Source organism: Octodon degus, unplaced genomic scaffold (genome assembly GCF_000260255.1).
Source record: "Octodon degus isolate 3935 unplaced genomic scaffold, OctDeg1.0 scaffold00167, whole genome shotgun sequence".
NCBI classification, from domain to species: Eukaryota; Metazoa; Chordata; class Mammalia; order Rodentia; family Octodontidae; genus Octodon; species Octodon degus.
Window position 1 is genome coordinate 4738774 of NW_004524743.1, and position 24658 is coordinate 4763431.

The 24658-nt window shown below is 37.0% G+C and overlaps 1 protein-coding gene across 1 annotated transcript in view; it reads right to left on the reverse strand.

Moving 5' to 3' along the window:
* Adgrl4 (adhesion G protein-coupled receptor L4) overlaps nucleotides 1-16245 on the reverse strand; it is a 115299-nt gene extending 99054 nt beyond the window's left edge. Inside the window, exons 1-2 of the mRNA XM_004643176.2 lie at nucleotides 15869-16245; nucleotides 14461-14610 (exon numbers count right to left, since the gene is read on the reverse strand). Coding sequence (XP_004643233.1) covers nucleotides 14461-14610; nucleotides 15869-15893 — 175 coding nt within the window. The 5' untranslated portion in view covers nucleotides 15894-16245. The remainder of the gene's footprint in view (nucleotides 1-14460; nucleotides 14611-15868) is intronic.
* Between the last annotated feature and the right edge of the window lie 8413 nt (nucleotides 16246-24658).

A 24658-nucleotide genomic window follows, 5' to 3' on the forward strand; every position in this document is an offset into this window, starting at 1 on the left:
ATATGTTCAAGTGGCATCCACTTCAATATAAAGGCTTCAAGTTTATCATTCTTTATAGCTGAGTAATACTCCATTGTATAAAAATACCACATCTTTTTCATCCATTCCTCAGGTGATGGGCATATTGGTTGTATCCAAGATTTGGCTATCACAAATTGTGCTACTATAAACATAGGCACATATATATCACTATGATATGATGTTTTCAGATCCTCTGAGAAAATTCCCAGTAGAGGAATAGCTGGTTTAAATGGGATTTCCAAGCTACATTTCTTGTTATATAGGTCTTTCTTTATCTTGGTCTTAACCATCCAGCAGAAAAGTATAAACATGAAGTATAAAAAGTAAAGCCATATTAATATGCTGAGCTGCAAAATGCTCAAGTCAACAACTTCTGACATTGCCAGTCTTATGGGAAACCTACTACTATTATGGACTACTGGACTATATTGGAATATTTTGCTGAATTCACATACCTATTATATTTAAATGACAGTGGAATACCCTTCTCTGACAAAACTAAAAAAAGGGGGGGTATACAAATGAACAACCATTTTGTATCTGTATATTCAAAATAGTTAGGAGATATATAGCTACATTCTCTTAATTCAATGAATAGAAAGATTTGTACTAGTAGTGTTTGGACAGGATATCATCTGCATCTTGCACAATGAATAACCACTGAGATAACAATATGCAATGTATTAATTATTGAAAATGTCCTACCTATCAGTTTTGAAATTGTCTCATTGCTATTTGTTTCTCAATAAATTATTTAAAAAACAAAGATAAAGGTGGCTGAACATGCTGTGGTGATGAATGCCTGCAATCCCAGCACTTGGGAGGCTGAGGCAGGAGGATCACCCCAAGCTTGAGGCCAGCCTGGGTTATATACAGGAAGACCTGCTCAAAAATGAATAAATTAATTAATAAATTAATTAAATAAAGGTAAAAAAGATATAAAGTTGAATTTAGGATGTCTTCAGTCTTTTATGAGTTGGATTTATAGTTGGTCTTCCTTGTTTTTATTTATTTGAAATGTCCTATGTTATTTAGCTTTGTGTTACTATGGTAAAATGCATAAAGCAGTTAATTTTATGAAGAGAAAAATGTTGGATATTGTTGAGTATGGAGTATGCCGCAACTCAGTCTGGTGAAAGCTTTCTTAGTTGCAATCTTAGCTCAGCAAACACATAGACATAACCAAGAGCTTACACTACCAAGCAGGCTGTCAGAGGTTGAGACTCTGGTATCCTGCAATCCCTTACAGGACATGCTCTTCACTGACCTGAGGCGGTCTCATGAAGCCCTGTTCCTCCAGAGCTTCAGTCTGGGGTCAAACCTTCAGTAACAATAGATCTTTATACATAAGACACCATTAAATAATTAAAATGCATCCAAACCATGGACAGCTTCTGAAAAACTTACAAATGATTCAATGTCATATGTAAATATTTGATTATCTTGAGTTGACATAAGCTAAACTGTAACTCTGAAATGTTGCTGAACTGAATGAAAGTATCTTGAACTATTTCCTGTCAAATATATCTTTGCTTGCAATTAGATATAATACTGATGGGCACTCAAAGAGTTATGGAAGAAAAAAATATCATTCTAGGGTGATTCAAATAATTCCTCTCAACTAGCTTCTGTCAACAAAGAGGCCCTAAAAATTCTGAAAAGTGCTATCTCCTAAGATTTAAATAGTGGACATTTACTAATTCCCAGCAGTGAGTATAATCATTGTGTAGTAAAAACATGTATCAATAGGAGCAAAACAAACAAAAAGATTTAAATAAGCTTACTCTCTAAAGAAAGATTACTAATGAATGAAGAATTCTTTGTTAAGACCAATGCAAAACATTAAGACCAATGCAAAACATAAGGCTTAGTAAACTGTTAACAGGATGGAATGAATATGCCCTTATTCTTTTTTTATTTATTTTTTCTTCCATATTTAGGGCATGGTCTACAGGGCAGGGTCTACAGGGTGTTCAGGGTCTCACTATGTAGATTGAACTTGTAGTGATTCTCTTGTTTACAGCCTCCCAAGTGCTGGGTTTACAGGTGCGCACCCACTCTCTGTCACCAGCTCAGTGTGCCCCTGGGGCGGAGCCAGCAGAGCATTCCCCGGGGATCCAATCCCAGCTGCTGAGCTCTTGTTCTTACTCTTATATTCAAGAATGAACATATGTATTTCTGTTCAATGAGTGGGAAAAGCAGAAGAGTGTCATGTTACAGAATTTGTAGTGTTAGCCACAGCACCTACATTAATGAGTTCTTGTTTACAGAGATTTTTCTTTATGAGTAGTTTTATGATTGTTTTATTTATGTCACCTTCTTTAATCTTCAAAAATATTTTGATATTGATAAAACTATTTCCCTCAAGTACAGGTAGAAACTGATAAATCCTGGAAGCAGGACTACAATTTAGAGGTCACTTTCTCCTTGTTTCTCCCATGACCCTTCCTCTTCCGATGAACTCTAATTCTACTTCTTACTGATTATAGGTGCATTTTCACTAGATTTTGTGAAATTTATGGCTGAAATCATGAACATCTAGGTTTTCACCCTAAAATATGAAGCCCCATAATTTTATGGGGGTCACAATACTTCATAATACTCCAATACCTACTTTGATATAAAGAGTTGCTATTTTCTGTTCTGTATTTATTATCTGTACTAGGTATCCTACTTTTGATTACTTATACTTCAGACTTTATTTTAAATTCTGCTCTCTAAGTGTGTCATTGTCCATGCCATTTTAAATATTGTTTGAAAGGCAATTTCTTTTACACTAATAAAGCAATTGATCTACAAATATTAAGACATCAATAGAAGCAGCTACTTGGATCAAAATTTAGACATCACTACAATCTACTAAAATTGTATCACCAATAATTCATAAGAACTAGGTTTTATCTTCTCAACATAAAAATGCAATTTGTAATGTGGACTACTATCTAAAGCTTTATTTATTCTTAAAGCAACCATCTTATTTTAAAAGGATAAGTATAAAGAGTTTCTTGACTATAAAAGAACAATTAATAACTCCACTGAAAATTTTCTGACATATTTGTCTACTAATAAACTGAAACTCAAAGTGGAAAACACATTTAAAAGATCATTCTTCTCCACATGGTATTCCATTATGAAATTGCTGCAATGCACATAACATTAATTGAACAAACATAACACCATAATCAAGCATCTGCTTGCCTTCCTGCATTGCATATACAACAGAGATTTGTTGTACTTTTTTTAGTATTCTCAATAGATTTTTGTGTTTGTAAAGGTCCAGAAGTAATCTTCAGAACTTATCTTCCATATGGCATCAGGAAACCTAGCATAAGAACCTTTTCAACACAAAGGATATATAATTCTTTTACTTCAGAATGTCAAAAATTTGCTATAAAGGCAAAATTATCAAGCATTAAAAGTACCGTAGTTTCTGTTTACTCTCATCAAAGTAAATCTGTCTGTGCAGGTCAACTTTAATTACTAAAACAATGCACAAAACACAATGTATTGCTTCCTAATTCTACTTTTAAGTGTTAAGTGTGACTTCAACTGTACTTTCTGTACTAAGTTCTTCAGGTTGTTTCAAGCAGAGGGCCACAGCATGAAGTCATCTGACAAACATGGCCTACCTTTTTGTTCTGATGCTTTCTACATAAAGGAAAACAGAACAGGGCTGGCCAGATAGCTCAGCAGATGATGACATCTGCTTAGGCAGATGGAGGGACCAGGCCTTGATTCCCTGCATGCTGTGTTGGCTCCACCATGCCACCAGGCAGAGCTGAGATAGCAATTGAGACTGGGTGTGGTGGTGTGCATCTGTAATCTCAGCACTTGGGATGCTGAAAACAGGAGGATCACCATAAGTCCATCTGGGTAGTAAGACCCTGAAGGTCTTGTACTAAACACATAAAAGAATTAAAAAAAACAGGAGATGTGCATTTGTCTGGATAAATATCTTATGGACAGTTGGTCTTGTGGGTCACGCTCAAAAGACTCATCAAAAGTATATATTCTGGAAATAACTGAACACATTTGATAAATTTCACAATTTGTTGTTATTCTTTTCTGAGGTCTCTTTTTCCTGTAAATGCAGCTAGAATCAATTCCCTACAAATGAGCTGGCAGTTAAGTTCTCTGGAGAATACTGACAAGTTAAATATGCACCTACATCCTAAAATCTGTAAGCTGCAACCTAAAATTTAATGTCTAAAAAAAAAATGACCCTTAAAAATGTCTCAATGTGCTCATGAGCACACAATTTCTTATTTATGATTTTACAAATATCAGCTTTAAAATGTTAAAAAATACTAAATATATTTTAATATTTAATAATATTCTTAAATAAAGACTGAAAGACTACTTTCGATAGTGAGCTAATGATAAGGTTAGCTACATAGAACCCACCTTGTTATACAATAGAGGGGATTATTTAGTCCCCCATAAAAAATCTTTTTCTCACAATAATAATAAAGTGATGAACTTCTGAATTCAGTGTAAAGGAATACTGTGGTCCCAAGTATGCATGGTTCCTTTAACCCAGTCAAGAATCTTGCCAGATATTTCAATTAATGGGTACTACAGTCACAAAATCAATTCCTTATCAGCCAAAAACACTCATACAATAAATTTTATTTTCAAACCATATCTCTAAATTAAATCTGTGTACCTAAAAAGGTACAGTGTGGAAATGCAGTGCATAGGTTTTCTCCCTGATAGCATTTTAACAAATGGCATGCGGCTTTGCATGCTGTATTTAGTCTACAATGTTTGGTTAGATTTTAATCTTCTGCAGAAAGTCATCATCCTTTTCCATGGCAAATAAAGGACTAAAGCGTTAATTTCCTCCTTATAATAAGTATAGAGTCTAAACAGTTCTGATATTCTGTCTCTGGGCAATTTATTTGGAAACTTTCAAACAATTGTAAAGAGAATCTATGAAACTATACTAATCCATATTTCTTGATAATATAAATTATGTACCTGAGCACAGGCCTGCAGAAAAATATGTTAATATGGAAAACAGCATTACCTTGCACTAAATCCCCTATAAAGACGCTTTGCAGGCATTGAGCTGGTCTGACCAATGGCACTCAAGATAATCACATTTTTAATGAAAACTCTTTGACTTGAATATAAAATACCCTCATCTTTTACATTCAGGTGTTAGGGTCCTTTGTATTCCAGCTGTTCTCAAAACAGTTTTTTTGCACTTAATGCTCACATTCTTACTTTAGTCACAACAGCGCATGAAACTAACGATTTCAAGTAGGTACCTCGGCTCCATGGTAATGAACCGAGATAGTTATGAGAATTAAAACATGTCACTAATCTTGCTTTCCTGGTTCATGTTCAGAAAGACACAATTTTTTGCACTATAGAAGCAGGATATTTTTGCATTATAATAAACAATCCAGAGTTAGAGACTGTCCCTTTATGTAAATGCTATACCATATACGGCTTACAGTTGTATTCTCTCAGACAGCTAACAAATTACACAAATCTATTGTAATTTCAGATTCTTGGGACCAGTCTGATGTTTGATGGCAGAAAAAACACAGGATACAAAATTGTATCTCACAGATAAGAAGCAGAAAGTTATCTAATGCTGTATTCACAGTTCCTCACACCATCCCCCCACATTCCTAAACATGTAATCTTTTAGCTGATTTTAGAAATGTTAAACAGAATGAAAAGACTCTTTGCTACAGCAAGGTAAATGGAAGTGCAGTGTATTTTCACAATTAAAAAGTATTACAAAAAACTGAACCAAAACTTTTTTGTTTGGAGATCAACTTTTCATAAACTTTATATATTAAGTATATCAAAGATTCATCAAATGATTTAAAACTGCATAAATAATATTTTATTTACTGCCAGCTTTTTGGTGATGATTTATTTCATTTTAATTAAATGTAGAATTCAATAATAATTGGGGGGCATTCTGGATTGAACACGGCCTTAGCACTGAGCTACAGTCCCAATGTTTTTATTTTTATTTTTGAGAGAAGGTCAAGCTAAGTGGCTGAGCTACACAGGCTGTGCTTGAATTTATGACCTTCCAGCGTCAGCCTTCAAGAATGCTGGAATTATAGACAAGTATCACTATTCTGAGCTTAAAAAAAATCTCAGAATAAATTGTGAGAAAGTGAAGTTATTCAGCCTATTTTCTAATTATTAATGTAAGAAAGTGGAAGCCTTAGCTTCAATACTTTATTGAGAAAAAAAAATCCAGCTCTATCTTAGTTGTATTTACAAGACACAATTGAAATTATTATAGTAAACAATATATTACCGGACTAGGGAGATAGCTCAGCTGTCTAAGGAGTAGCCTGGCAAGCACAAGGACCGGGGTTTGATCCCTGTTACTGCATGTTGTGCCAGTCCCAGAATCCCAGGAAAACTGAATGGGCCACCAAAACTGGGTGTGTTGGCGCACACCTGTAATCCCAGCAGTGGGCAGGAGGGTCATGACAAGTCCAAGCTGCTTAGCAACACCTTGTGCCAAATAAAGAAATAAAAGATTTAAAAAATAGAAAAAAAATCCAAATCCCCATACATTGCCATTATTCTCCCTCAAAACTTGACCCCTCTTTTTGAACACATGCCATGATTCTTGCTACTTTCTCAGTTTTCTTTGGTGAATGTCCTTGTGAGGTATGATTCAAACTGCAGTTCATGCTGCACCTGAGGACCATCCAAAGGAAGGCAGGCTCATAAAATATACTGCCAATTGCCCTTGTCCACTTTGTTCACTGGGTCTTGCAAGCATGGGACTTCTGGCTCCTTCCAAAGTCAAAATGACTCTGAAGGGTGGACACTGAATCAACTCAGAACATGCAGGGAGCTACAATGAAGGACACTGATGAAAGAGGACTTCCAGAACTGCTCCAGGAGAGGTAAGAACAATGGGATAAGTGTGTTGGAAACAAGGGAGATTGTTTCAAAGGGAATTAATGATGATCATATGTCTTTTACTGCAATAAATTAAAAAAATTGAAACACTCACTATACTTTTAGATCACACCTTTTATAAAGATCAGTTCCTTGAAATGGGAGACAAGTAGAAGACAGGTATTATGAATAATACATAAACTCTAGTTTTATAATTGAAGAAAATACTGTCAAAATAAAATCTTCATTTCTCAAAGTGCCAATGATTTAATATTTCCTAGAATATTTATGAAAATTTATTTGATACATAAGATTGAGAAAAAGCAAATAATTCTAGTGAATTCTCTAAGCACAGGCCTGGGCTGCCTCAAAAATAGAAGATTATCACAAGTACAGTGCCAACATCATAATTGAATGTGACTTTGAATGTGTTGCTTCTTAATTCATGGAAATGTTCACAACAAAGACAAGTCAATTAAAATTCAGTCCTATATAACTGATCAAAATGAACTAGGAAAACCATATTCTGGAACAAATCAATATAAAGTCTGTGATATGTTTTTACGTGGCGCTAATGGATATTCTTCATTAATGGCAAAATACTTCACATATGATTAAATCTAAGGCTATCCTGTTGTCATTTTATAATAAAAAGTTCAACTAAACCTAAGCTTAAATACCATACCTAATGCTCTAATAAATTCAGTGTGGGCAAGGAACAATAAAAACGAGGCACCATTCAGAATTATAATGTTTTATAGACTCGACCTAAGGTATTCTGCGGTTTTCAAGGACACAAACAAGAATAACAACTATTCATTGCTGGGGTTCCCCACTCACTATTGAAAATAGACAGAATCCTTGAAACTCACTTCACTAATATGTATTGATGTAAAATAAAATGAAAACAGTGGAATAGAATGAATAAACAGTGATTTGTGATGGATATAAATTTTTTTTAAAAAGGCTTTTCTAAGAAAATGACATGTGAGTTAGACAATGGGTTTACAATTTTCTCAATATTGAAATAACCCCATTTCCCTCCTGAGGGACCAACTGATTCACCTGCCCCGTGTACTGAGCTCAAGTCAAAGGTTATTTTGATGCCTGGAAATAGGAGCTATCCTTAGAACACCGAAAGTGGGCTATGGATTCCCTTCCAGCTGTGACAACCTGCCCGTTCCACTTACAGGTCTTGGAGATAAACTTTTGTTCATCAGAGTTCTTTTGGAGTTGCACCCAAGGCAAGTGTCATTACGCCGCATCTTGTTCCAGTTGTCAGGTACACAGTAATTGCAACGTTACATGGATCACAGTCCTTCTGCCTCAAACTGGACCATTCTTGATTACACAGAACTGTGACTAAATGCCCTCAGTAGCAGAACAAATACAAATATCATGGTTTCAGAGGCTTCCTTTTGCTTGTCATTGTTCAAGTGACTCATATAAAAATTCCTCTCATTGATTACATTTTATGTAAACATTTATTTCTCAACATTGTAATACAGGAGGAAAATACTTTCTATGAGAGGAAACCACCAGGAAAAATATAGAAAACTATTTTATTTATGTTCCAAACTTTACTGATCTGTAACTCCTGCTTACTATGATTGGCATCATGTTATACAACGTCGCAAGTGGAGACGGCAATGAAAGCATCTCTTGTGTGTCTCATGCCAGCTCTTGAGATGAGAGATTAAAAGAAGAGAGAAGACTGCAGTGAGCTGCACTACTGGAGCCACAGCCATCGGAAGTGAGGAGACACAGTTTAAGTTTAATCAGGTGGAACTGAGATGTCTCTGTAACAATGCATTAATCGTGGTTACCAGGCGTATTAATGAATGACATTAACATGTGAAAAGCCACCAGCAAAACATGCAGCAAAGGGCAGAAAATGCACTGACTACTGCCCTGACTAACCTTTGAGATAAAGCAGAGAAGAAATTAGATAGAAGTTTGGGCAGAGATAAAGGAAAAGATACCAGTGGGGTATTATATATAAGACAGTTGTACTGAACTGACACACTCAGAATATGTTGACCAATGCAGTCCTGCTGCCCTGGACTGATTCAGGGCGACCAAATGTGGTATTTGTAGATTTCCTCCTTTAGGTACTGATTATCTTTATAGGTCAGGAAATCCAGGCACGGGAGACTTTGACCTTGATATTACGTAGTTCTTAAGAATTGTTCGCAATTCTGTTTTATCAGCATATTGTGTTGATACCTCTGCTACAAAAGAAGAAAAAGAGAGAGAACACAGCTGCAAATGAACAGCAACACAAAGGTTCTAGCTTGTACCAGAGTAGCGTTATTTTCACAGTGTGATACCTCTCCATTAATACAAAGGGTCATTTTGTTATTTGAATGCAAAATTTCCCGAAATTTCCTTCATGTGTAAATTACACCTTTCCCCACAGCCACTTTCATCTCCTAAATGTATCAGTAAAAATAACACATTCCAGGCCAGTTTTGCTATTTATTATTTCTATGTTTGTCTTCTTGTTTTTTTTTTCTTCAGGGACTGATTAGACTTAAATGTTCTTCATATTTATAATTAAAATTATTCTAAAAATATCTAGGAGCATTGACAAGTTGTTTAGAACAGGTAATTAGGAATTTTTCTGTGTCTGGGGTGAGACATCGCAAATTTCAAACACTATTCCAGCTATTATAGTTGAGCCCAGCTGGAATAGTGGTAGTAACTTTCACTGCCAAGGGTTCTTTCCAAAGACCAGCCAAATAGCTCAGCAGATTAAAGCACCTGCAAGCAGGTGCAGGGGCCGGGGTTCAATTCCAGGGCCTGCTATACAGGCCTTGTCCCAGGGGCACATTGAGACAGTAATTGAGACCGGGTATGGTGGTACGTGCCTGCCAGCTCTTGGGAGGCTGTAAACAGGCGGATCACCGTGAGTCTTCTAGTAGTGAGACCCTGAATGCTCTGTAGACCCTTCCCTAAAATACAAAAAAAAAAAAAAAAAAAAGATTCCTCCCAAGCTGAAGACCATATTTCCATTGAGAGTGTGTCATCAGCTGATGGGGAGCAGGCCACGATGAGGAGCAGAGAGCCCAACCTGCGCAGCTTTTGGAAAATACTGTTCCATCCGTCCACCTAGACTTCTCATCCATTTCCAGGAACTGCAGTGACATGGGAACACAGTCATCCTCGCTGCTGGTGCCTTTGTTTACACCTTCTATGGCACTGAACTCTTGCCCTAGTATAAGTTCGCTGTTTTTTCATGGACTTGTCAGGGCCCCATTGCACTTTTTCTGCACCTATTGTCATTTTCCCTGGCTTCTGAGAATGGATGAACACCTATACCTCATCTATGGATGTGCTAGAGATCCACATTAAGACCTGCCAACATTATTATTATTATTGTCATTATTATTATTTAATGTATCTGGTACAGGGTCTCACTATGCAGCCCAGACTTGTAGTGATCCTCCTGTTTTCAGCCTCCCAGTGCCGGGATTGCAGGCATGCACCACCACACCTGGACTCTGTGGCCGGCTCAGCATGCCTGGGGGTGGGGCTGGTGTGGCATTTGATTGGCCCCAGTCCCTATGCTTGCCTGCGCAGGTGCTGATCTATCTTGCCGGCCCCTGCCAACATTTTTAACTTTCCTGAACTTACTGCCCTGGAAATCACTGTAATCATCTGTTTCTATAAAGTGTGCATGTGTGTGTGTGTGTGTGTGTGTGTGTGTGTGTGTGTGTAGCCCAAACTATTCATTCTTACCTCACTGATCCTCAATTTCCTTAATTGCAGTTTGAGTTCTGGCTTCACCACTCAGCTCCACACTGAAACTCACTGAAACTATACTCTGCTGGCTAGATAGTTCAGCGGACTAAAGCATCCGCTTGAACAGAGTGCAGTGCCTGCCTTACCCCCCAGGGCACACTAATGTGGCAATTGAGACTGGGCGTGGTGGTGCTCACCTGTAACCCCAGCGCTTGGGAGGCTGGAAACAGGAGGATCACGATGAGTCTGATCTACGTAGTGCGACTCTATAGACCCTATAGATGCTGTATGAAATATATTAAAAAAAAAAAAAAAAAAAAACCTTTCACAGCTTGTTTCCTTCGCATGCAAAACACTGCAGTTTGTATCCCAACAAAAGTTACAACCCAGTATTAGTAGTATTTGTAGATATTGACAGAAGTGTCCTTTTTTTTTTTTATCATTGGGAATGGAACTCATGATTCCACACTTTTCAGGAAGGAGCTGAGCCACTGAGCTATATCCCTGGCCCAGGACTGACTTTCTTATTTCAAAAATTTGATATAAAAATCAAAAATATATTGAGTAAAATTGACAAAAAGGATAATTCATTGTACACATATAAAGCACTATGGATTTATACAGAGAGAAGACAGGCTTTATTGCCTTAGTTACCATTGCCCATCCATCTTTATTTTAAACAAGAGGGTCATATCCCCAAAACACATGGTTTATCCTATACCTTGGCTACTTCATATCTGGACATGGCTTTTTTTCTTTCAACAGACCAAAGTCTATATCCTTGCCCTCCCTCACCTACCACATCCTGGGATGTAGACCCTGCACCACACGCTTGAAATCTCTTAAGCACCACCCATTTTCAACCTCTAGGCCTTGGTTACTGTTGGCTCCTTTCGCTCTCTTTGTTGCTTTGTAAATCTTAATACACAGATTCTTCAGCTCTCCACGTAAGTGTCATTTTCCCTTGGAAGACCCCTCTCTGCAGCTGGCTGTGTACCTCAGATGCGCTTCTGTTTATATGTTTTGTAGGATCACAACATCATCATTAACACAGCTGTGTAACTCTTCCACTAATCACATGAAATTCAAAATCAACATCTTACTGTGATTTCAATCACAGGTGCGGGAGCTCCTATTAATCAAAAGCTGTACCATCAAATACAGCCATGAAGTATAAAGACTGCAGGGTAGGGACAGCCCTTGCTAAAGTATTCACTCCACTAGCTCTCTGTTGCACTCCTTGTAGTCTTCACTTACCTTTCTATGCTTATTTTTCTCACAGGTGAAATTGGAATAACAACAGGTAAAGTGTGTCGCCCATTAGTCCCTTGGATAAAGTGAACAGCTGTTACTAGCTATTCTAATGCGGACAGTGATGGCAATGATGAAGTTGTTCATTAAATTACTGTTTGATAACAAAATATTTAAATAAAATAACTTCACCTAAATTAATATTTATTTCCATGAAATCATATAATACAACTCTACAGGAGTTGTTTAAAGCTGTTTCTCGTAGTACTGAGACTGGTTATTAACATAACAGTTGTTAGCATCTAGAAAAACAAATTTTATAAAGGTCATGATGTTAAAATTATTTTTTTCTTTCTAAAGAAGTCGTCATCATACATAGTTAAGCTCCTGTCAAGACATTTCTTCTAACTACATCTTCTGAGTATACTAGTCTTAGAAAAAGATAAAAATGTGAGAAATAGCTTTAAAGATGAAAAAGCAAACAAGTCTTTGAACTAAAAATACAGCCTATGCAGCAATTAAGAACAAAATATCTTAAGTTGAGCTCTGAAGAACATATTGGTATATCTACTGAGATGTGTCAAATCTCAAAAATTGTCAGTGAGTTAATAAGTGGCAGACAATATGGAAATCACTGTTCAGTTTTAAGAGGACATTACAAACTTCAGATAATAAACACTAAAGCAAGTACATTTATAATTTCTTTAAACAGAAAAAGGATTTAAGCTTATCAAAGAAAAATAACATTTTAAAAACAAATAGTATTCTGACTTAGAAGAAATTGCTAGCCAAAACGTCTTAATGAATTTTAGTTTTCCAACAGAACATATTTTCTGTACTCTAGCTAGATATTGCTTTGGAAGTGCGGAGAAAACTGACTGCATTGGATAATGGGACACATGTTTTAAAAAGAAATCTATTTCTGCTTGGTTAGTGAAGTTTCAAAGTATTAAAATATATTGATGCTGATGATGGTGACCATGACAATTGAAAAATATCTACGTGAAAAACTGCAGTGTTGTTTATAAAGTACTGTTGCACAATTCATTGCGATTAGTGGGGAAGCATACTGATACATCTATCGCTAAATTGTGAAGATCACTCAGCTATCAATTTGCCCTAATTCCATTCAATTAAACACACAATAAAAAATCTATGATTATTTATATAAACAATTTTATAGCTCTTCTGGAATAGTGTATTCTTATGTCTGGCTGTTTGTAGAAACACAAATGCCTGATGTAATGTACCACTCAGCAAGTTAGCTTTGATGTAATTTTTAAAAATATTGAACTAATTATGATGAGGTTTGGCATTATTATTATTATTATTATTATTATTATTTTTGACGGAACCAGGCATTGAACTCAGGCCCTTGCACTTGCCAGGGAAGCGCTTATTCCACTGAGCCATCTCCCTGGCCCCATTTGGCATTATTATATAAAGCATATTTAATCTTTTTAAGAGCCTATCAAACTGAATCACAAGGTACAATCTGTTTATGTAATAAGCAGTGATATGCAATATTAACAACAATATTTGGCTTAATTAGAAAACATCCATGTTATATGAAACACATTTTAAGAGTAAAATATCACAGAAGTCTAATCTGAACTGGCCATTTAAGTATATATTAAAAATACATTATTTTACTTGGAATATTGTTCTTTTTCTCTTCTGTCTTTCATACAGAGCATACTGTACTATTAACCTGTTACAACTAGCTTCTATTGGGATTGGTTTAATGGTACAGCCTTTGCCTGGTGGACAGGAGGCCCTGGTTTCTACCCTCAGCAGAGAAAAGAAATACAATAAATATAAGCTGTGCAGAAAATTAAGGATGAAATACAGATTTAATAAGCCTTGTGGGGACAAGAAGAGAACCTGTCCTGGTAGAAATCGCATACAAGAAACCACTTAAAATTGAGGATCAGGTAGTATGTTAAGTACTTCAAACAGATGAGCTAAACAGGAACTCAGGAACACCATTTCTAGCATTGTCTGTGCTGTATCAAGAAGTCCTATGAGCTGAACCTACTTTAGAAATGAAAGTCTTTTCAAAAATCTCCTCCCTTTTTACCTCGTTTATCCATCTTTCTCCATCTCCTACATGGAGGGTATTTGTGACAAAAACCTCAAATCTCTTAACCTCATCCTTATATTTAGGTGGTCTAATACTATAGAAAGTGCCTGTGACCACACTTAGCATATAGAGTGGACAGGACTTCATGAACCTTCTGCTCCTGTGTTCTCAAAGCTATTAACTCTGCTTTTTGCCACTGGATTTTTCAGGGGCAAAGATTCACAGCAAAACCAAAATTCACAGCAAAACCAAAATATACATAGAGTCATGAAAACCAATAAGAAAGCATAGGTCTTGACACAGGAACCTGAAACTACTGTTTAGTTAAACTAAGCCAATTCTACCCAATAGCATGAAATCTAACAATGTATGACAGAACAAGATAATTTCTGGAGGAAAGACAGGCAGTAACACTGGAATTTTATGTTACTATATGATATAGAGTAAAAGACGTAATAAAGACTATTTACCTTCGCAAATTGTGACACCATTCCCCGAAAATCCCACGTTGCAGTAGCAGGCTTCTGCTCCATTGTGTATTTCACATTTTGCATTTGGGAGGCAACGTGTCTTGGTGCAACTTTGAGTATAGGAGCAACTCAACAAAGTGGAAAAACCCACTAAATAAAAAGGAGAAATACATCTTAAAAAAAAAAAGAAAGAAGACCACTCCCCTCATTGTTGATAGAGTAAAAGAAATAAATATTCCTTTCCACTTAGATACATAGATAATAACAGTGTTCAGCTAAATAACAGCATAAAAACAACTAAAGAAGATGGTTTTCCCCCATTGTAATCTTAATCAAGTAAATCTCAACAAAACTAAAATATAATGAGTAACCTGGTTTTCTAATAAAAACATTCCAATCATTGATCCAATATTACCCTTCAGTCTGAGATGAGAGACATTTAAAGGTAATTGTATGTTTTTAAGCAATTTCCCTCTTCTGAAGGCAAAGTTTCGCAGGAGGCAAGGCAAACTGGGTATTTGGCTCTTTTCAAATTGACACCTGTGTTATTTAAAGATACATTAACATGTAAGAGGACCAATGCAATGAATTTTGCCCCCTATATTGAACGGATTGCCAATACTGCCTTTTTAAAACAAAATTCCATTTATATTTTCTTACATTAAAGAAAATGCTGATAAAATGGAACATAGAATTCAAAGATTGTTCTTCCAGAAATGAAACATCACTTAAAGGCAACAGATGAGAAAGAAACAAAACTCACACCAAGGCTTTCAGAGTTATTGAAAATAAAGTTGGAAATGATGTTTGGTGGACTGCAAGGAAAAGATAAGGAAAAGCAAAGGATGTTCCTGTTTTTATTGTTCCAGGTCTTCCCAAGAGCGGGCTAGGGGACCGACCAACAGCCATGAATCACAGAGTCATTGTTCTGAGAACAGTCATCTGAGATAAATTGTCCTTATCCGTACCCAGAGAGTTTTAAACGTCCAATTCTAAGTCCCAGCCCCACATCAGTGTCTGTAGCGTCTAAGGTAGAATTAATCCAGAGATATGATTTATTATCTATCAGCCCTGCCCCATCAAGAAGGTAATTTAAATGAACCCAAAGTCTGGGCAGGCAGGCAACCCCCTGAAAAGGTCAGGAAGGCTTCCACAGTGCTAATGGCTTGGATTTCCCAGGTTTCTTGGGGGGAAGATGAAAAGAAAGGTCACAGTCACCACTTCCAGGACTTGGGGGACTTCGCCAGGTGGACTGCAAAGGTAACGGCCCCCGAGCCCTGAAACTCAAACTCCGGAGGTTGCAAGGCCACCGGGACCAACGTGCAGCTGCGGACGCAGCGCCAGCCCCCGACCCACGTGGGCGGTGCGGAGCCCCGCGCCCGCCCGGCCCAGAGCGCGCCGCACTCACCGAGCAGCAGCGGGAGGAGTCGCATCGGGGGCGGCGGTGGCGGCCGTGGCGGCGGCGGCGGCGAGCTGCGGACCGGACCGGGATACCGGGCAGGCGGCACCGGCCAGGCCCCAGCGTCCCGTGACGCCCGTTTCCTCCGGACACTTTCCGGCCTGGGGTGTGTGTGTGTGTGTGTGTGTGTGTGTGTGTCCCTGAGCCTGCTGGTCACGTCCGGCCTCTAGCCCCTTTGCCCAGGCCACCTGCGGTCCCTATCCTGCCTTGGGGGTTACCCACTCCCAACAGAACTGCAGCCCCTGCTGGGCCTCATTTTTGGGGTGCTGCTCTGAGAGCCTGAGCTTGGTAGCCAAAGATCTCCAAAGCCCCAGGGACCCTGCCAAGAAATCCACCCAACTAAATACATTTTTGGGGTCCTCCCTGAAGCCTCAAGTCCAAGACACTCCCTTTTTTCCATTCAGTAATGAATTTCCTGTGGAAACAATGGGCCGTGGAATCAAGAGACCGAGCCCTGCCAAAGGGACGTTCTAGGACTAACTACTCACCTGACCTAAAGGCTAGAATCCAGGTTAAAATGACCCAGTAAAAGAACAAATGAAATCCAAAAACCAGCTGTCAAGAATTAAACAGATCCAGAAGTGCAAGAAGTTGTTTTTGGTGTTCTAACTAATTTTCAGGTAAAATCTCTCTGCATCGCCTGTGCACCCCAGCCCCAACAGTTTTGATAGGTATATGGCAAGCTTTTTTGTATTAATGTATAAGTTGTAGAGAAACAGCTTACAGATCTGTCAGGTTAGAACAAACAAACTATTCTAGTTCAAAAATTAAAAATAACTGGCAGGCAAAGGAATCATCTGTAATTGCTAGAAAGCAGATCAATGGTTGCCTGAGATTGGGACATATCTGGGAATGGAAGGCAGAAGCTTGGGGCTTACTGCAGTGTTCTCGAGTTCTACCGAAATGATGGTGACAAGATTGCATAAGTTTGACAAAAACATCAAATCATGTACTTACAGTTGGTGCACGGTACTATACAAGAAATTCTACATGGTTTAAGTAAAGTCCACTTAAAGGGAATGACTATTGCCCATTAACGGGAGCAGTCTTACTTGAAACAGTTGGCTGTGCTTTTATGTCTCAGTTTAAGTTAATAAATGTCTACTTTAATAAATCTGCACTGTGTAGAGAGCAGCACCCTTGCGGAGATGATCCGCTGCAGCCCCTAAAACGTAGCCACCGTGGAACCTGTAAGTTGGCAGGGACACAGCCAAAATATTCACAGTGACACTCATGGCAGAGACCCTGTACTTGAGAGGGATGTTTTGTGGTTCTGCATAGCATTTCATCGTCCCTATCTGGGTTACTTTAAGCTGGGTAAAATTTTTTGAGCACGATACCACGAGACATGAGGTCAGTGAGAAACAGAGGTGCTGTGTGAGTTCCCCTGAGTCACACAGCCTATCTAAGTAGTTGGGCTTCCTTCAGACCCAGCCTATTTTGCTCCCTGCCCAGGCCACCAGTTATCCTCGTATGTTCCTTCTCCAGTGGTGTTACTTATTGTCTGAAAGTTGTGAAAAGAGAAGCCAGCAGAAGAGGAGGGCTTCTCGGGGAGTCCAAAGAGGTATTCTAATGCTCCTAATGCCACTACCTCCCCCAAAGGCTTCTTGATCCTTTCTTTTTAGAAGATTGATTTCTTTCTTTCTTTCTTTCTTTCTTTCTTTCTTTCTTTCTTTCTTTCTTTCTTTCTTTCTTTCTTTCTTCTTTCTTTCCTTCCTTCCTTCCTTCCTTCCTTCCTTCCTTCCTTCCTTCCTTCCTTCCTTCCTTCCTTCTCTTTTCTATTCAATGCAGAGAGCAAGCAGTTCAGTGGGAAAACTCCGGTCGAGATCCCCATGATAGATTTTAGGATAGCAAAGGTAGGGAAGCAAGAAGAGAGTATGAATATTCCAGGACGAGGCAGTGCAGGGCTCTAGGAGAGGAGAGTCAGGGCTGGGCTGACAGGGACAGATTCCAGAAGCGCTAGGGGGCACAGCGATGTCTGGCTTGCTTGGGAAGGGTGACGGATGTGCCTGAGACACAGTGTGGAGGTTTTCACATGTGTGAGTGAAAAAAGGTTAGAACCGTTTACAAAAATAGGAAAGTCAGGATGAGGATGGGCTTTGAAAGGATTAAAGAAAGGAACTCACTTGAGGAAGTGCTGCGAAGATCTCACTGTGTTTCTGTGAAGCTTCCTTCTTCAGTCACAGGAATTAATTTCAACATAGTGTATCTACAGAGAAGCTAATGGCCAAAGGCTTCCTTGTAGAATCATACACTGTCTTCTGAGACATTATAAACTGAAACATAGTATTTATTTAAAAAATCGTTACACTAATTTAAGATGCTTTACTCCATATAATCACCATACATGCTTAATTTTTTTTTTATCTTCACATCATGAAAGACTAGCTGATCATTTCAAATATTATTCTTTTGCTGGGCAAGCGCAGGGTCCTGAGTTCAATCCCCCACACCACAAATAAATAAATAAATAAAATAAAATGTTATTCTTATCTATACAATGCCAAAAAATTAGGAAAATACAATTATACTTTGATTTTATTACAAAAATACTCTCCAATCTTTTGCTTGAGTGTGCTTATCAAAAAGTAAAAGCTTCTTCATAATTTTTATCTAAAAGTGATGATCTACAGGTGAACACAAAGTGTTTAATGATGTTTTGTAGTTTTAAGATTGTCACTGTCCAGTCAAACCATTAAAATGTATTGCTTGAAGGAAGCTGTGCTTCCTAAAGGCGTATGTATAAGCCAGTCACTACATAGCCCCAGCCCATTATCTTTATATTACTTGACAAGAAACATTTAGAATTTTCAATCAAAAAATTATCAGTAAGAGAAAAGCGTGTTTGAAGAGCTGTTCTCAAGGGAGTATCGAATTGTAAGTCTACACTTTATAAAAAATGTCCAAGCAACCAAGCATGTTTTACTTTTAGAGACACATGTACTTAGAGTTAGAGGTCTAGGCTAAGTACAACATAGGGAGGTTAGATCATTTAAACTGCCTACCGAATGGTGCCTTTAGTGGCATACGCCAGTGTATTGCAATATTCGAGTTTGCAGTGTGAGATCTTACCAAGTCTATGATTAGCTCTACTTTAGGTGTGGAGTTTTTTTAGGTATGTTTATAAGGGCTAAATTAACAGGATTTCCTTGAAAAATTCTTGGACAGGTTGGAACTTGCTTTGGAAAGCCCTCACTGTGAAGATCTGGGGTAGCTACAGCTTTTATCTTGAGTGACTTATTTAACTCCTTGGGATCAGTTGACCTTGATACATGAAAGTAACAGCGCCTCCCCTGCAAGACCATAGCACATGACACAGTGTGTTATGTGCTCAGAACTACTGGACAAGAGTTCAACCCGTGTACGTACATGCAGTCAGTGTATGGTTGATAGGAAGGCCTTCTCTAGAAGTGTATTTACTGTGTCTACCAAGACCCTCTCTAGGAGCTTGTGCTGTTCCTGCGCTTCCTTCCTGCAGCCTTTGTCACAATGTTTAATTCTCACTTAAGTGTTACTAATGGGATTGGATTTCAAATGTTTATTCAGCTTGGTATTATATTACTAAGTATTAGTCATCACTGATGTTTGTCTTTTCTCAAGTTACTGAACTTTTGTCACCAATTTGCTAATTTAGATATTTCTTCAAGATTTCACATTATCACCACTTTTCCTGCAGCCCTAAATGGGTTGCTATTTACTTTGCACAATTTTCCACCAAGTTTTGATGTTTATCAGCACAAACAATAACAACCTATACTTGACCAAAGTGCAGTAGAAAAGTGAAAGAGGGAAAATTGAATTATGCATAAATTAGGGGCGGAAAATTTGACCCCTACGTAATGTTGAAATTTGAAAAGGACTTAACAAAGTCTTAGACCAACACGCCCAGCTTAAAAGAACTCTTAGCAATGGGTAAAGACTGAGGTGTTATAAAAAGGACCTCTTTGGTCTTTTAGAACATGAGGGATATGGGCTCAGTAGTGTTCCTTCCTCTGTACCTTGCCTGAGACTAAGCATGGGTGTTTTGTTTTGTTTTTGTTTTTAAAGCTGACTGAATGAACAAGTACAGAAGTTTGTAAAAGAATGTGTAGTATAATTTGTAGAAATAGTAAAGTTTTATTTTGGGACACTGGCTAGAAATGTCTTGACTCAGACTTCTTTGAGATTTCCAGGTGCATATTGTATCACTGGGACAGAGCAGAAGCTCATATTTTACATTTAATTTAAAGAAATAGTCAGCAAAATTTAGGTACTTATGCAGCTTTTTATAGTTCCAAGCAGGGGAGAGATGAAGTGCTGCTTCCCCTCTGGTGTTAAGCCTGCGACCTAACCGAAGAGTAATCAGGGACAGGAGTGTTCAGCTCTAGCTCTCCAGCAGCTTGCGTCTCTGTGGTCTGTGCTGAGTTTGATTAGGGAGTGCCCACACTTTTTTATACCAAAATAAATTCTACTTAAATGTCTTTAATGATTTACCTGCTAACTATGAAAGTAAGTAAATATTTCAAAGAACATGTTTTGAAATTGGTTCTCTAAGCCGGAGCATTTTACTTTTTAAGAGGAATGCTGACTTGTATGAGTAGGGATGTTTGACTTGCTTTTGTGCTAGTGATGTTTTCAGTGGAAGGGACTGCAGAAAGCATCTGGCGATTTTCAAGAATGCATGGAAGGGAGGAGACCCAAGTTCCTTCCCAGCCTTGTCGTTCAATTGTTTTGTAACCTTCAGAAAAATCACTGAATCTTTCCATTATTCTGGTTACCATTTGCAAATGTCTGTTGCATACTGTTTCTTTGCCCCTAGGATTCATTCAAAAAGATTTATAAACTAGCATCCATACGTTTAGGAACAGGCATTATTTTGAACAAGACATTGATTTACAGAAAGAGAGGGAGAGAGAGAGAGACAGACTTTGTGCTGTTTGCCTTTCAGCAGAATTTCAAAGTATCTCATTAATCTCTTTCTTTTGTTTGCATCTTTTCCATGTTGTACAAGCACAAGCCAACCTCTTGTACTCCTAGATGGTAATGTGAAACCACCGTCTATTTAATATATTATAATTTTTCATCGTGCTATCAATATGTTATATCACTGATTTTATTCATTGTTAGTTTTCATTGACTTGTCCAAAATAATACCTTCTGTGATTACAGAATTCATCTGGATGTATAAGTAAAAGTAGTGTAAATTATGTCTTTAGACCTGTAATACATTGTACTTACGTTAATTTTCAGCTATCTTTGTGTTTTTCAAATGCTAGCTCATTGTATCTTCCTAAAAATACCTACAATTGCTCATACATTTAGGAAAGTTTAGCATTATAACCATGTACTAATGTTATTGCTATTGATGTGAATATTAAACTTAAAAGTCTCTGGTGTAGATCTCCAGGGTACTTCATTATTAGTTCCCTATGCCTTTATCTTTTACTTTGTCACAATTTTCAATCTTAAATAATATGTAAATTTCTTTTTGTAACCTGTCATATTGATAGCCTTCTGTGAGAAGAGACATTTAAAAAATGGAAAGCTACTTGGAAGTCTAAGTAAAATGCAGTAACTAATACTCATTTAAATTTTCTTTTTTATGTTTTGTTTTCAAAACTGGTGTTAGACCTGAGTTTCATCCACATTTCAATCTGTGGTGATAAAGAAACACAAGTAATACTGTCTTCCACTAATATTCAAAGTAATTTTGTCAATGTGTAGTGATGAAATGTTTAAGGGTTGTCATTTAATGCCATCAGACCAGAAAAGCAGTACCTATTCCTACAAACTTACGTTTCTTAAATAACAGACTGCAATATAGGCTTGATCTCAATAATTTTACTTATATATGTGTTAAAATTGTTTTTAAACTACTTTTACCAACTTCTCTTCCAAATTTGTTAGTGTTTTATTTCCAAATATTACTTATACTAAGCAATTCTTTTTCTAGTTATTTATTCCAGTAATGTAATACATGGTACATTCATTTGTAAAGCTATTAATGAATTTATCTTTGTCATATACAGTTTTATGTAAACATATTCATTCATACAGAACCATATAGAGTATATTGATTCATATGAAATAGAGTTATAGAAATCTAAAATGTAGCTCATATTTGGTATGTTTCCAAGAACATTTGTATGGGTGAATTTCCATAGAGGAAAATAAAAATATTTAAAATAACATCTTTTGAAATTGAATCATGTTTTTGAAGGGCTGGTGAGATAGCTCAGAGGACTTGCTTGCTTAGGTAAGCGCAGGGGCCAGGGTTCAATCCCTGTTACCTCATGCCTTGCCAGCCCCACGCCCAGGTGTGCTGAGCTTGCAATGGAGTCTCGGTATAGTAGTGAATGCCTGTAATCCAACAATAGGGAGGTAAAAAAACAGAAGGATAAGTTGCATAGTGAGACCCTGCACAAAAACAAAACAAAACAACAACAATCCCCCCAAAAATTGAATCTTTTTTTGTTAAATATAAGCACAATTTTTAAGGTACAAATACAGTATTAATATTGTAGAAAAAAATCACATCATTTTTATAATAAAATGTGATCATTGAGCCCATAAGAATGATGAAGTAAATATCCAAAAACTTACAAATAATGTTTCCAATTTGAATTCATTTATTTAAAATGGAAATGTTTCTAAGCAGAGTTATAGCTAGCTATGAAATTGTTTAGTTGTAAAAGATCAAAGTTGGATCTGAATTATTATAAACATAACTGACCCTCAACCATGAACTTGAGATTCTCAAGATTGCACTGTCAGAAGTTAGTATTTTCCTTAATCTAGCAGGTCTTCAAAAATGAGCTACATGCTAAACACTAAGTAATAGTAATTTGGTTCATATTAAACAAAATAGGAACATCTATTAAGATACCAATATCTTTCACTATTTGCCAGTTTTTTATGATTGTTCTTTATTTTATTTTGAATAATGCCAATCTTCTACCATCAACAATGTATCTTCTAAATATATTCTTCACCACTATGATATTTTGGAGCATAAAAATGGGTTACTTACTGTTAAAAGGAAGCACATTTGAAAACTTTAGAATAATGCTTGTCACTAAAATTGTGAGTCTTTTGTTGACTACCTTTCTTTAGAAAGCTGAAATTAATTTTATGCATTGCTTTTTCTCTTAGTGCTGAGGCTGATAAGGTTGATGTGTATAATATTTAAGTGATGTATCTTGTTTACACTTTTCTGTGGGCCATTACCAGAGCATTTCAGAGGAACCATATGATTATGGTCTTAGAGGTTGTCCTGTAAGTATACTAATTTTGTTCCATTTCCCTACTATCCTTGTCAGTGGAATGACTAAATCTCATATCTTTTTGTGTTTGTGTTTTTGTTTTCTGAAGGCCTTATAAGGCTGTCAACAGTATGGATTAATTTTGTAAGTCTGTCATCATAAAATGTTCATACCTAACAAGCAGTTATGGCTGAATTTAAAGTGTTCTTCCTACTCTCATGATGTAAGAATTTTGTTGAGAATAATAATGTCAAAAATAAATTTATTCTTATCAGAATCTCTAAACTATAACTTTATGGCTTGTGACACTGTGTAGCATTGAAATCTATATAAATGAGAAATAACGTGTCTGGATGCAAATCTTAATGTATATTATCCAACTCTCAGTCTAATAATTTATTATTAGAGTATCAAATCTCTCTAGCACTGAATCATCTCCAAGTATTATTATCTAATAAAACAATAATCTTCATAAGTATCTAATAACTAACTAGAATATTGGGAATAACAAGGTAAAATATTTTTAATTTCTACAGTTTATCTCAAAATCTGAGTCCCAGATCATATTTATCATGTAATGATTAGACTACATTGACTTCCAGTAACTTTATGTGCCCATGACAGTGTCCAACATCCATATCTTCTGAGGTCAAAATATTGTTTCATATCCGTGACTCGGAACAGTAAACACAAGTGTCCACCTGACATTGCTGTTTTTCTACGAATCTGCACACCAACTCCAAGGGCCCATTTCTTCCTCCCTTGTCCTCCTTGAGAAATGTATTTTGCAGTGATTTTTTTTTTTGCTTTAATAGATTATGCAAAAGTATTCTAAAGGGACAGTTGTAACCAGATAGGAAAAACTGTAGTAAGTTTAGAAGAACAACTCAGAATAAGTTTCCATCTGATGAGGGACAAGGTTCTCAGCATCACTCTAGTAAAACTGCATTTTCCTCAGTAGAGTTCAACATAGTTATTTGGCTTGAAAAAATACATACTTCAGAGATAGCAAATCTAAAGTAAGGTGACTTTTTGTTTTATTTAAATAAAGCAAATGATTCAAATATTGATATATTTCTCAATGTTACTTCAAGTATGACATAAGGTAGCATCCTTCTAGTTATTCATTAAGTCTCCAGACAATGTGACAAAGTATCCTCAGTGTGGCATAATCTATGACACTCTGGAGACTCTAAGCTATAGTAAGACAAGCAGAAAATGTCTAAATGCTCTTAGGAATTTACTACGGAGTACCTTGATAGGAACTGGCAGATCTTCCTCTGCTGCCTTTGTCAGGACAAGTGGCACTAGATCTGACTTTTGAGGGTGCCCTAACGTCCCTGATAGCTTCCTAGATAACTACTGCCCACAGCTGGTTTCAAATTTTAAACTTCTTGACATGCAAGTTGGCAGACACTCCTCTACAACTGACAAGACTGAACCTCCTACTTACCAAAAGAGAAAGCAACACCCTCCTTTCTTGAGGATACTCCTGCAG